This window comes from Ascaphus truei, chromosome 16 (genome assembly GCF_040206685.1).
Source record: "Ascaphus truei isolate aAscTru1 chromosome 16, aAscTru1.hap1, whole genome shotgun sequence".
NCBI classification, from domain to species: domain Eukaryota; kingdom Metazoa; phylum Chordata; class Amphibia; order Anura; family Ascaphidae; genus Ascaphus; species Ascaphus truei.
In genome coordinates this window covers 50,567,699-50,582,019 of record NC_134498.1, presented here as the reverse complement: position 1 = coordinate 50,582,019, position 14,321 = coordinate 50,567,699, and the positions used below count along the sequence as shown (strand labels likewise).

At 46.0% G+C, this 14,321-nt stretch overlaps 1 protein-coding gene across 3 annotated transcripts in view; it reads left to right on the top strand.

Annotated features, from left to right (window-relative positions):
- Window positions 1–14,020, top strand: part of LOC142467630 (rho GTPase-activating protein 20-like) — a 51,778-nt gene extending 37,758 nt beyond the window's left edge. For all 3 annotated transcript variants that reach the window (XM_075573561.1, XM_075573563.1, XM_075573562.1), the window contains 8 exons: window positions 883–949; window positions 2,362–2,550; window positions 3,989–4,158; window positions 5,257–5,418; window positions 7,538–7,647; window positions 8,471–8,660; window positions 9,240–9,357; window positions 9,621–14,020. In XM_075573561.1, the coding sequence (XP_075429676.1) occupies window positions 883–949; window positions 2,362–2,550; window positions 3,989–4,158; window positions 5,257–5,418; window positions 7,538–7,647; window positions 8,471–8,660; window positions 9,240–9,357; window positions 9,621–11,326 (2,712 nt within the window). In that variant the 3' untranslated portion in view covers window positions 11,327–14,020. The remainder of the gene's footprint in view (window positions 1–882; window positions 950–2,361; window positions 2,551–3,988; window positions 4,159–5,256; window positions 5,419–7,537; window positions 7,648–8,470; window positions 8,661–9,239; window positions 9,358–9,620) is intronic.
- Window positions 14,021–14,321: the final 301 nt, after the last annotated feature.

Here is a 14,321-nt window from a genome sequence, read left to right as displayed (position 1 = left end):
CTCCTTCTACTACTGCTACCTGCTCCTCCTACTAATGCTACCTGCTCCTCCTACTACTGCTACCTGCTCCTCCTACTAATGCTACCTGCTCCTCCTACTACTGCTACCTGCTCCTCCTACTACTGCTCCCTGCTCCTCCTACTACTGCTCCCTGCTCCTCCTACTACTGCTCCCTGCTCCTCCTACTAATGCTCCCTGCTCCTCCTACTAATGCTCCCTGCTCCTCCTACTAATGCTACCTGCTCCTCCTACTAATGCTACCTGCTCCTCCTACTAATGCTACCTGCTCCTCCTTCTACTGCTACCTGCTCCTCCTACTAATGCTACCTGCTCTTCCTACTACTGCTACCTGCTCCTTCTACTACTGCTACCTGCTCCTCCTACTACTGCTACCTGCTCCTCCTACTAATGCTACCTGCTCCTCCTACTACTGCTACCTGCTCCTCCTACTAATGCTACCTGCTCCTCCTACTACTGCTACCTGCTCCTCCTACTACTGCTCCCTGCTCCTCCTACTACTGCTACCTGCTCCTCCTACTAATGCTACCTGCTCCTCCTTCTACTGCTACCTGCTCCTCCTACTAATGCTACCTGCTCCTCCTACTACTGCTACCTGCTCCTCAATAAATTGATGCAGGATAAAAAAAAATCTCCTTTTTATACTGCATAATCACCATGATACATCGTCCCTATTATTAATGCCTTAGGGCCAAACTGGTGGAATTTGGGGGTAAACAAACAAAATCCTAAAACTGCATTTAATAACGTAATGTATTTGGACACCTCTGCTGCATTCTTGTTACATACGGTCAGGTTGTAGCACCATTCTCTTTTCTGCAGTAATACCCACTACTCTCCTCTCTCGCTGCGTTCCTTCTGCAGGGCAGATCGGGTGACTACCACCTGTGGGTGATGTCTGGGAAGGATGAGCCTCCATACCCGCTGATTGGTGAGAGCCGCATCGTATGACCGTACAGGGGGGGAGGATTGGATGCCGCATGCTCTGACTCGGGCCGCTGACCGGAGGGGGGGCACAGCTGTTCTGGTCCTGGCGGTGTAGGGGGGGCCCGGTGGGACCAACCAGGAAGCTGCACCCAGCTGTAAATCGGGCACAGCTTCTATTATCACCCACTAGGGCAACCCCTTACCCGGCCGCTGACAGGTATACAGGACCCCCTACCCCCGCTCAACTACCTGGGCCGCGGGAGGGCTGTCAGGGCGTGGCATTGTCTCCCAGTTATATTGGCGCATTACCTTTGCTGCTTCTGTGGGTACTGCGTTGCTGGCCTCTCCAGTACTAAAAGGGTTAATAATAAAGATCCAGTAGCCCTGTACTGAAAGGGTTAATAATAATAAAGATCCAGTAGCCCTGTACTGAAAGGGTTAATAATAATAAAGATCCAGTAGCCCTGTACTGAAAGGGTTAATAATAATAAAGATCCAGTAGCCCTGTACTGAAAGGGTTAATAATAATAAAGATCCAATAGCCCTGTACTGAAAGGGTTAATAATAATAACGATCCAGTAGCCCTATACTGAAAGGGTTAATAATAATAAAGATCCAGTAGCCCTGTACTGAAAGGGTTAATAATAATAAAGATCCAGTAGCCCTGTGCTGAAAGGGTTAATAATAATAAAGATCCAGTAGCCCTGTACTGTAAGGGTTAATAATAATAAAGATCCAGTAGCCCTATACTGAAAGGGTTAATAATAATAAAGATCCAGTAGCCCTGTACTGAAAGGGTTAATAATAATAAAGATCCAGTAGCCCTGTGCTGAAAGGGTTAATAATAATAAAGATCCAGTAGCCCTGTACTGAAAGGGTTAATAATAATAAAGATCCAGTAGCCCTGTACTGAAAGGGTTAATAATAATAAAGATCCAGTAGCCCTGTACTGAAAGGGTTAATAATAATAAAGATCCAGTAGCCCTGTACTGAAAGGGTTAATAATAATAAAGATCCAGTAGCCCTGTGCTGAAAGGGTTAATAATAATAAAGATCCAGTAGCCCTGTACTGAAAGGGTTAATAATAATAAAGATCCAGTAGCCCTGTACTGAAAGGGTTAATAATAATAAAGATCCAGTAGCCCTGTACTGAAAGGGTTAATAATAATAAAGATCCAGTAGCCCTTCCTCCCAATTCTTACTTTGCTTAAACCTTAAAATCACAACAAAAGATGGAATCCCCCTTTCATTTTGTAACCTGTCATTACCACTGCCACGTGACCTTCTCGTGACTGCCACGTGACCTTCTCGTGACTGCCACGTGACCTCGTGACTGCCACGTGACCTTCACATAACCGCCTATTAGAAGTTGTCTCCCGGTTGGACAGCCAGTAATCAGTGTTTCTGTCCCACCAGGCCATGAGTTCCCCTACAGTATCACCCTGAACTGTCTCCGAGGCTCCCTGGAGCTGCCCCGAGGGAGCAACAACAACCTCTTCTTGGACCAGGGGTCGGAGACGGTGCCCCTGCAGCAGCTGCCCAGGGACAGGCAGTGCCAATTCATCCTCAAACTGCGGCCACAGGTCCCCCTGCAGCTGAGGAGAGGTAACAGCCCTGCCAGGCCCTATAACATAGAGACTGACCGTGGATAACGACGTTTCACCCACACTTTCCCACTCTGACTTCCCTCCCATGTAAAGAGGACCACTGTGTCTATCCCAAGTGGTTCTGGACCCCTTTAGTGTATTGAGCTTCACCACCTGTGCTGGGAGTCTGTTCCGTGTGACCACTACTCTTTCAGGAAAGCATGACTTCCTCACGGTTCCCTGCGTCTCCCATCGTTCGCATTCAGAACAAGACGTCATGTTCTAGCACATTCACGTCTCATACAGGTCCACAAAACGTATCCCATACCCGCCCAACATACAGTGTTTCCATGCAACTTCTGTACCCCGGGCTGTGCTGTATACGCTGTGTGATGCGGCAGGCATAAAGTTATAGGGCTCCTTGTTAAAATAGATACGATGCAAAAGGTGACACTGTGTATTCATTTGCATGGCATTACCCAGAATCCCTTGCTGCAGTGAAAGCACTACTGTATATGCTAACAGATAATGGGGAAAGGCAGGGCGTGGGACTGTCTGAGACGTGCAATGGGTATTTTTATCTTTTCTGGACGGTGGATAGTGTTGGATTTTTGCCACGTTTTTACTCACTATAACTTACTTTGCGTTCCTCTTTTTCTGAGAATGATGTGAAGCCTGTGCATTACTGACGCTTTTAATGCATTTATAAGACTCTGTGATATCCCTCTCTCCCCCCTCTCCCCCGTCTGTACACGCTGATTTCATTTAATCGTTCCCTATATGTTTTAGAATGCCCACTATACACAAAACCGCTACAAAAACAGCACCAGAGTACCCATTAAAACACCACTGAATGTGGTAATATTTCATTCCTTCATAACGGATAATTCATTATGTGGGTTTATATAGAAGTCCTTCAGCTGCAAAACTAGGACGAAAATCTGGGTTATTTGCACTGTTATTGCATTAGGACAAAGGTTCTCAACTCCAGTCCTCAAGACCCCAACAGGTCAGGTTTTCAGGATATCCCTGCTTCAGCACAGATGGCTCAATCAGTCCCTGCTTCAGCAGGCTCTTCAACTGAGCCACTGATTGAGCCGCCTTTGCTGAAGCAGGCTCTTCAACTGAGCCACTGATTGAGCCACCTGTGCTGAGGCAGGGTGTTGGGGGGTCTTGAGGACTGGAATTGGGAGCCCCTGCATTAGGCGATTTTGATAAAGAGCTTCCTTGGGGGTTTGTGCCAGTGTCCAAACTGTAACACTGCCCCAGGTTTATCAAAGGAAAGGAAAAGCTCCCGTTGTATTGAATGGAAAATAAAATGCTGAATACATTTAGTGCAGTTTTCTTGCCCCAGACTGGCAGCTGTGATGAGCAGGTCCCTTGGTGTACTCCTGCTGTGCACCACAAAATAATGGCATGTTACTATAATAACGAAAACCTCTCTCCTGCAAAACCAGCGCAGAAACACTCCAGGAGGAAGAAGTCGCTGATAGACTGGGCGCTCCGACGCAGCGGGAGTACCCCCCTGAGCAGCCCCGCCTCCCACTCGCCTCCCACCCCACGGAAACTCTTTGGTCTCTCCCTGACCTCAGTCTGCCACAATGGGAACCTCCCCAAACCCATCATGGTAAGAGGCGGAGACCCTCACATACTTAGGGGCCATAGTAGCCAACCTCTCTACGGGATCTGTATACTAAACTCTCCTAACGCCAGAGCTAGGCCACAAGCAGCGCAAAAACCAGCGCCCGTTAAGGAAAGAAATGCATTAAAGGCAACAGAACTTTACAGAAGATGAGACATTTATTGACTTTGTACTTTTTGGAGATGCCAACGGTTAGGATTATCTCCAGTTATGCCGTGCCGGTGGTGCGGAGGCTGTAGAATGATTACAAAAGTTAGGGTATAAATATGTTCACCTCTTAATCTTAATGTGTACATTCACATGGTCACCACCCAGCTGCACTTGAATGTACAGTGTGTGTGCAATAAGCTCCCCCTAATTAATACAATTGGTTGCATATCATCGTCATCATCGTCATGCGCATCCAGATGTGTAATATTCTTCCATGAACCAACTGAAGTAACGTCCTGTCCCCATTAAGGAAAAGGAAATGGCGTGTTAGAAAATGTCATCCAAGTACTTGGACTGAAACCCAAATTGTAACAATATATTCTGTAGTATCTGATGTTGTGCTTAGAAAATGTGCATCATTAGCACTGTGTCAAATTAGCTATCACTGCAAACCATTCAAATAAATAAAAAACAATGCAAATACAAGCAACAGAACTTGTCCCTTTGCTAAATCTTGTGCAATTTTTTTGCCCCGGTTTTAACAAAGGAGACTTTAGCACAGGCGCGGCCAACTCCAGTCCTCAAGGGCCACCAACGGTCAGGTTTTCAGGATATCCCTGCTTCAGCACAGGTGACTCAGTCAGTTGGTCAGGTGTTGGCTGGCCGACTCCAGTCCTCAAGGGCCACCAACAGATCGGGGTTTACGGATATCCCTGCTTCAGCACAGGTGGCTCAGTCTTTGACTGAGCCACTCATTGAGCCACCTGTGCTGAAGCAGGGACATCGGGAAAACCTGTTGGTGGCGCTTGAGGACTGGAGTTGGCCGCCCCTGCTTCAGTGAATAACCCCATAGAGAATATCTAGTAGGAGGCAGACGCCTCTGGTACTAAAGTGGACATCACTTCTTACTGTCCTGCTGACCCTCCTCCCCAGGACATGCTGCTGCTGCTGTACGAGGAAGGTCCGAACACCCGGGGCATTTTCAGACGCTCGGCCAATGCAAAGACCTGCAAAGAGCTGAAAGAGAAGCTCAACTGCGGGGATGAGGTTCGGATGGACGGAGAGTCTGTGCTTGTGGCCGCGGCAGTTATAACGGTACCTGCCTTAGGAGGGGAAACCCCCATTACTATTAGTATTATTATTATCTTTATTGATAGTATTATTTGATGCACATAGCACTGTACAGGGGGATTCGGGTACAATGCGGGGATAAAACTAAGGCGCAGAGCCACAAAAGGGAGAAATAGGAATTGGAGTAGATGTGCTAACGCTTAGCACCGTTTTGTGGATGTGGGCCGTATTCCGCAGTAACCACGGTAACGCTGCGAAACGCGTCCTTGTCACCTGTTTGGGTTTGCATCCAATACTTGGTGTCACCTGGTACATATTATCGTGTCTTTCTGTGATATTGTTTGGGGTAGAAAGATAAACGGAAGACGTTGCTCCCCTGGTAGCTGTGTGCTGATCCCGATCTTTATATTATACACGGATCGAGTTTTATTAATCAAGACAACACAATTTTCAGATGTTTCAAAGAAAATAATCTTCTTTAATTCAATGTGATGGCTTTGTTTGATGCATCTGGTATAGGGATTCTTGTCCCAGAACTGTCCCAAATACAGTATGTCTGATATTCAGACACCGCAGTCATTGGAGCAAAAACACACACATCCTTTTTTTTTTATGTTCTCTGTTTTTTGGAAGGTTGGAAAAAAGAAAGGTCCAGCAAACCAGCCATGAGGTCATCAGAATCTGGCGCATTCTGATGATGTCACGGTTACTGTTTGGCTTGCTGATCAGAACAAACCCTGACATGGGTAATATCCACAGTCATTCGTATAAGCCTCTACCTTGCTGAAAGTATATGCGAGACTCCATTTTCTCTCCCCGTGCAGTCTCTACTTACAAATTCAAAGTAGCCGCACGCCAGCAATGTGTAGAAATGCGCGAAAACGGCGGGGTTTATTAGATAATACGCATCTGGTGAAGGGCGGTGTGTCCCTCAGAAACGTAGTGCTTGTTTTGCTCTGATTTAATAATAAAAAACACAGAGTGCGCGTCTATTTGGAAACCATTCCGGCCGCGATGCTACTTTGAATTTTTGCCATATAGATAATATCGCCATTCCCCAGGGACCTGTGCCGCGACACTGATACTTCAGGAGATTCAATTAAAAATAATCAAAGTACAGCGGGGTTTCAGCTTTAAATCATTCTTTTGGGAGGGGAGCAACGCTTCTCTTGAGCGTCTGTGAGCCCCAGACATGTTACATGCGCCGCTGTCTATGAATACAATAGATTCTCCTTTTATACATCTGCCAGAGAGCCACCTCCTGACAGTATAAGCTATATATTGTATCTTTATGTGCTGGGACAGGGCTTTCCAACTCTAGCTGCACCGTCCCTGGAAGGCAGATTATACATGTCTAACACAACTTAAACATTCTATTGCGCCTAGTAATTGCGCCCTGCACCTAACTGTATATTATATGCCAAATTATAAGGAGCGGTTTCTAAAAGGCTCCCGGCTGAGGAAAAGATCATTAATATTCTTCAACACTAATAAGAGGGCGAATGTTATTCAACAGGACAGGTTTTCAGCCAGGAGATAAACCCTAGATCATGGGTGGCCAACTCCAGTCATCAAGGGCCATCAACAGGTGAGGTTTTCAGGATATCCCTGCTTCAGCACAGGTTGAAGACTGAGCCACTGATTGAGCCACCTGCGCTGAAGCAGGGATATCCATAAGCCCTGACCTGGTCGTAGCCCTTGAGGACTGCAGTTGGCCGCCCCTGCGCTGGACCCTCAGTACCAGCGCAAAGTAATGTTAGTTTTGCACTTTGCTGGGTTTATTTTGGGCCGGATACAGGACGTTTGTTCTACTTCAGGCCCGGGACACGTTTTAGAAACTAGTTAACAGGTGAAGAAATGAATCAAAGTAATAGCAATTCCGAATGTGATACACCCCGATATACGCCCCACTGCATCTTATCCACAAGCTGATGCAGATGGGGCAAAGTACTTGTATATATTGGCACTGAAGCAACATCCAAATATCTGTATGCATCTATATTTATCTATATATCCCTAAATAACGTGCATTGTGTTTATATGTAGAAAGTGCTCACATTGTCATTATATACTGTATGTCTGTGTTTGTCTCTCTGTTTCCCGGTGAACTGACCATCCTACTATACGTGTATATTTGATTCAGGACTTTCTGCGCAATATACCTGACAGTATTCTATCCTCAGACATGTACGGACTGTGGATGGACGCTACAGATATGGAACAGCATGAATATAAGATTGAAGCTATTAAAGGGTCAGTGTATCTCCCTGGGAACAATGTAGAATAACAGACTCCCACCGTCCCCAAATCATTCCAGTTATTCTATTTAAAACTGTGGGATATGTTCACTGAAATCTGGGGAGTTCCTACTCTAGGGATGACACTGTGTTCTCATTTGCATGCCATTACCCAGAATCCCTGGCAGCGCTGTATGCTATGAGATAATGGGGAGAGGCAGGGGGCCACCGACCTGTCTGAGACGTGTGAATGTGCTCACACGTGATATTTTTATTTGCTGTACTATGGGGATCATATTCTAAAAAGCGAGGTTTAGAGATCATTTTATTCTAAGGAGCAAGGGGTAAAGAACAATATATTAAGGGGGGGGGGGTTATAGAGGCTTGGTAAATATGGAACCTTTTTGTAAAAAGAGTAGTGGATGCATGAAATGGAATCCCAGCAGTGGCTGCAGGGGCAAATACAGCAACATAATTGCAAAACATGATATTTATTTATTTTATTGATAAAAATGTTTTACCAGGAAGTAATACATTGAGAGTTATTAATGGCCTGGACATAGTTAATATGACAAATAATACATGGTTACAAATACAGTTACATACCAAAGTGTGATAGGCAACACATAAAAACTTTTTGACTAGTAGGGCCCAGTGTCAAGTGTGTTTGATTATTGTGGTAATATAATAGTACAGAAGATGGGTTACCGCGTGTAGTGGTTGAATGTGTTACTGTATGAAGGCTGATAGAACTCAGGAGGGAGGTTCTTCCTGAATCCTCCTTCTGCGTCTCTGGGAAGGGCTGAGTGACCATGTCCATGCTTCTGGTTGTCCCTCAGGCTGGTGGAACAGCTTCCAGGGACCCATTCCATTTTGCTGCAGCATTTGTTTGCGGTCCTGCGGCACATTGAGGAGAACTCTGAAGAGAATCAGATGACCGCTTTCAACTTGGCTCTCTGCATAGCCCCAAACATGCTGTGGCTCCCTAACCCGGGGGACCCCGAGGAGGAGAGCAGGTCCACCAGAAAGGTAACCCCAATACTGCAGCTCCGGGTCGGATTCGTTGCACACAGCACGATTAGATTGTAAGCTGTTCAGGACAGCGATTTACTAATATCTGAGGTTACTTTGTGACCCTGAATTGTATCTCCATTATCCAACATTGCAAACACCGTGATCATAAAAATATTTTGTTACTTAATATGGAAACATAAATGACCAGCGACCATATATGACACAGATATGAATATATAAATCCTTCAATTACCCATGATTCCTGCCTCATTAGGCTCATGTCCACCTCCGAATGTCCCCAATTGTTAGCAAGTCTGCGCACTTTGTCAGATTCTCCCAGCTGCAAAACTGGTACAAGAGCAACACCTGAAATAGCTAAGAATAAAAAACACGAATTACAGGCAACAAGATCTTTCCACGCTGTAAATCTGACCCTGATGTTTGCAGCCGGGAAATTTCGGATCAGTTTCCTCCCTCCCCGCCTTGGATCAGTTCCACTCCCTTTCCCCCCCTCCCAGTTAGGACACGAGTATACATAGTGATGTGTGATGCTGACCACTCGCCCACATCTCTCTTTCATTGGTTCATCATTAGGTGGCCCAGCTGGTGCAGTTTCTAATTGAGAATTACGAGCTCATCTTTGGACCGGACACAGAATCACTGTTCCAAAAATCCGAGAAGGAGCGCTCAGCAAGCACCGAAGATTTAGCAGGTACGTTGGGACAGATTTACACCAGGAGATCTGGCATTGAACACACCAATAACTTCACTTTTTCCTCATTCTCCTAAATACACATGAAGAAGAGACTTATGAGGTTTGGAAAGCTCTGTACACTGTAATTTTATCTAAAAAGAACTTTCATGCTGGTCCATTAAAGAGTGTTACAACCAATAATTACTTTACACTTCTCCGCTAGATCTTTGAACTACAACAATTTCTCGTGAAAACCTCTTTTTATTTTGAACTTTTTTCAGGCATACACCCGATTCACAGGCAGGATTCCTCCGACGAACTTGAGTTTGCAGCTTCGGACCAGGAGAAATCTGATCTGCACCCGCTGAACGATGGGGATGGGATTTTCGATGATTCTTTGCTGATAGAGGAGAGAGAAGATTGGGACTTGTTCAGCGAAATAGCTGCCTGTTACCAGAGCAAATCCAGAGTGAACCACTTGGAAAGTTCCAGCACAGACCCATTCAACTGCATGGATTCTGCATGCTCCCTCAGTCCTTCCCGGGACAGATGCTCCTCAGAGCCAAGCGTTTGCCTCATTTCCAGGCTTCCTGCTCAGGACCACGAGCCGGTTGCCCGTCAGTCCAGCTGTGACGCCACCATCATGCACAATCACATCGATTACATCAATCAACTGAAGCAGCTGCGGCTAGAGAACCAGAAGCTGCTGGATGAAGGCCCTGACCCCAACGTAAACATGACCAGACACACCTTTGTGAGGTCTCCTCAGTCCAGCATGAGAATGAAGCGGCTGAGTCCACAGAAGATGAGCCCTTCCAACAGGTCAAGCATTTCAAGCCTTTCTTCCACCACGTCCCCTTCAGCTTCCTCCCTGAGCTCTCTGGACAGTGCTTTCTCCTACTGCTCAGAGTCCTCTGTGTTCAGCCCCAATGATGTCCCTTCCATGCCGTTCATGTTTGGGACCTCAGCCAGGCTGCACGCCCTGTCCCCGGAGATCTCCAAAAAGAAACTAAAGGAGTGGCATGTGCCCCTGTCTACACTCTTTGCCGGTAACTCCTTTGATCTGGACTCAAGCGAGGAGCAGGATGAAAATAAAGGGAGCAGCAGTGTGAGGAGCAGGGCGGTCGATGGTGAAGCCACCAGAGAGGACACCGTGCACAGAAACACCCACAACAAGAAGCGTGAGGGCAAAGAGCAAGATGGCTTTGATTACTCTGGACAAGCCAAGGGATTCCGGAGCACTGTGCTAGAGCCAACATGTGAAGCCAACACCGCCCCAGGGAATGGGCAGGGCATACGCAGAGAGACCTCTGTGAAGCATATAGAGATCAGGAGACCAGAGTCTTCCAATGATGAGAGCCTGAAACGCACAAAAATAACTTTCTATATGTCCTCCCATGTGATCCCTGCAAAAAACCTGGAGGATCAAAAAACGAACCCAGATAACCCAGAATGTCCAACGGTGAAGCTCAACATACCCCAGACCGTGTTCTACGGCCAGAATACCCCACTGATTCTGCACTCTGTCTCCAGGAGGCAGCACGCTGACATGGCCAGACCTGAATGGCACAGCCAGCTGAAGCATGTGCTGAGAAGGTCTCCCGCTAAGGAAACACTAGGTGACCACACGAAAGCGACTCGGGACAGTTCCATGGCAGCCGTGGACAATGAGGGGGTAAAAAGGCAACACGGCTTACAGGGACCTTATACAGAGGAGGCTTCCAAAGAGTCAACACTTAATAAAAGCCATAGCAAGACCATAGCCTCCTTCAGTCACACCATCCGCATTATCCTGCCGGCCTCCGTAAGGAACACAGTGAAGGAGTACTTCAAGCACAGCGAGCCGAAACCTTCCAGCGCTCCCCATGTGGAGGCTGTAGAGAAGGAACTGATCCGGAGCAGAATGGAGAGGTGCAATCTGCAGGGCACAGACACTGGCAGAGGCGCCAAGGATCAGGGCAGCTTTATGGAGGAGTCATTTGTTTAGGGGTAACACGCAGATCTGTTGGGGGCTTTTATATAAAATGTATAAATGTTTGAATGAGAAAGTAATGTCCAAGATGCGTAGAAGCCGTGCTGGTCCTTTTCTTTCACGTAGTAACAGAGCAGGGAGAGGGGGTAGGGTTGTGATGCCTTTTATTGGACCAACAGGTAGTTGATCTGTTACCAGCTTTCCAACCTCTCGGGGTCGGGGTAGGACCTGATGAAGGACCCAGAGAGGTTGGAAAGCTTGTAACGTATCAACTACTTGTTGGTTCCATAAAAAGTATCACACCCCTACTCCCGCTCCCTGCTCTGTTACTGCAAAGTCTAAGATGTGAAGAGTTGAATCGATTGTACAAATTTGAGTCAAATAAGTGCTCCTGGAAATCTTCCATGTTCTGGGTGGAATGACAATTTTCCCTTAATCTGTTGGCTGTGTTCCACGTTTTTGCTTTTTTACTCTTCTTACAAGTGTAAAATAAAGTGCATATTTCTCCCACATTGCCCCCCCCCCCCCCCCCCCCCCCCCGGCTCCTCTTATACCAAAGAGATATCCACACATTTCTTCTACGTGAAAAATAATTCAACACACAACCAAATAACTAAACTCTTTCACTGACTGTCCAGCAGTGTAGTAGGGGTTAATTGAAGATCTAAAGTGTATATACTGACCTAATGAAGCCATCCTTGGATATACATTTTTTTTAGGTGTTGTTCATTTGTAAAGCTCTGGATTAGGTGAAATAAGACGGTGGAAATGTGATTATCACTCAAAGCACAAATACGTCCATTCAAAGCTTCCAGCCAATAAACTCTGGCGCATGAGGCACATATTAAGCTGCTGTGGCCCTGTTGGGGCAGAGAACCACATCGTTTGATATTGATCACAATCTCTATGCTGCAAAATTGGTGGAAAAACAGCCCAACCGTTATGAAAAGAAATCTAATTGAAAGCAACGGGACCGTTTTCTTGGGTAAAGAGTGCAGATTTGTGCATGAGCGGTCATTATAAAGACAATGCAAGTAGCCAGAGGTGTGTGTAGGTGTTTACATGGCGAGACGGGTAAGTTGCAAGAGTAGAGAAGGTTATTATTGAGCACGGACGTTCGATAGTCCGAGATGAAGGGTTTTCTGATGCCGGACACTCCGTGGATTCGGACAGGTTTCTTTTATAGAAGTGTGATTTATGCAGATTTTAGAATGGACATCAGGAATAAGACACTAGGGAATAAGACACTAGGGGGCCTATGCAGAGAGCAGCGCTATTTCAAAACTCGCCATTTTTTGGAGAAAATCGCGCAGAAAACAGCAGAAAATGGCGAGTTACGAAAAACGCGCCAATTTTTTTTTCCTATTTCTAAAACTCGCCTCGCGGCTGGCGAGAACCTCCATCTCGCCAGTTTTAAAAATATCCTAATGCAGAGAGGCGCGAACGGCATCTAGCGGCTGTTCGCGCCAATAAAATGGCGCGATTGTCTCCTTTTTGCCTCGCCAGGAAAAGTTGGCAAGAAGCTGCCGCTCGCGGCCATAGGAAAGGGAAAAAAAAGGCGCGAATTTTTTTTAACACATTTCTGCAGCGCGCATCTCGCCAATTTAAACTCGCCACACGCATTCATGTTAAACATAGCAGAATTCGCACATTTCTGCATATGGAGAATAAAACTCTCCAAAAAAGCTACTTTTTATTAAACTCGCCAATTTTAAAATTCGCTGCTCTCTGCATAGGCCCCTAGGTTTGGTATTAAATGAAGCGTTATGTGCCTTGTAGGCACACGTTCAATAAGTTTACCAAGACAGAAGTTTGCACAGGGTTTTGAGTGACAGGTGAGAAGCCGCAGTGTAAATAGCAAACTATGAACAGGTGAAGAAGATGTAGGGACAGGTGTAATGTATTCGCAGGTAAAGTAACAGTTTGAGGCCAGTTTACAAAGGCCGTTAGGCTGCATTTGAACTACAGACCCAAAATAAAACTGTGTCTGAATTATTTGTACATTTACAAGGAAAAGATAAATGCTCCTGAAAGAACAAAGGAAAAGCTGAACCGGAGCCATTAGGGGGAGGGGAGCTCTGTCATCAAAGTCTTCTCGCTCATAATTGGCGCAAAAAAACCTTCACCGCGTTTATTATTATCGCCCGGAGACATTTATCAAATTGAGCGACTTGTATTCAGCCGTCTGGGTCTCCACTTCCAGGGGTGTCTTTGGATAATCTGTTCAACTTAACATACAGCAGGGGTGGGCAACCCCAGTCCTCAAGAGCCACCAACAGGTCAGGTTTTCAGGCTATCCCTGCTTCAGCACAGGTGGCTCAATCAGTGGGTCAGTAATAGACTGGCCAACTCCAGTCCACAAAAGCCAACAGATCAGGGTTTAAGGATATCCCTGCTTCAGCACAAGTCTTTGACTGAGCCACTGATTGAGCCACCTGTGCTGAAGCAGTTATATCCTGAAAACCTGACCTGTTGGTGGCCCTTGAGGACTGGGGTTGGCTCCTGGACTATAGCATTCTTCCTACAAAAGTTTCTGAGGGGAGCTTCCCACCCAGAGCTTGTCTCCGGGCTCACGTTCCTTCCCAATGTGTATATAGCTGTATTATTCCTAATGATAATGTTCTCTTTTTGCCTTCACACGGTGTCTCCATCCTCGCTGCCACAGTATGGCTGTAACTATTCCAATAAAGCCAAAATGAACGCACCCGAGTAATGCCTCCGATTGTTCTCTGATTTACATACAGCCTATTACATATTGTAACATTGCCAGGCTGTGTCGTTGATACAATCATAATACACAGAGCACAAAGTATTGAGGGAAGTAACATTGTTGTGTCTTAAAGCTGCAGACCCAGCAATATCCTACATGTGTGTGTTTTTTCTTTTAATAAATCAGTTCTGTACTATGAGAAAATACTTGTAGCTTTAAAAATAAAAATAAAACAACTCCTGAATGACATTTTTAATGCATTATAATGTAACAATCATGTTTTGTTTCTATAGCAACCAT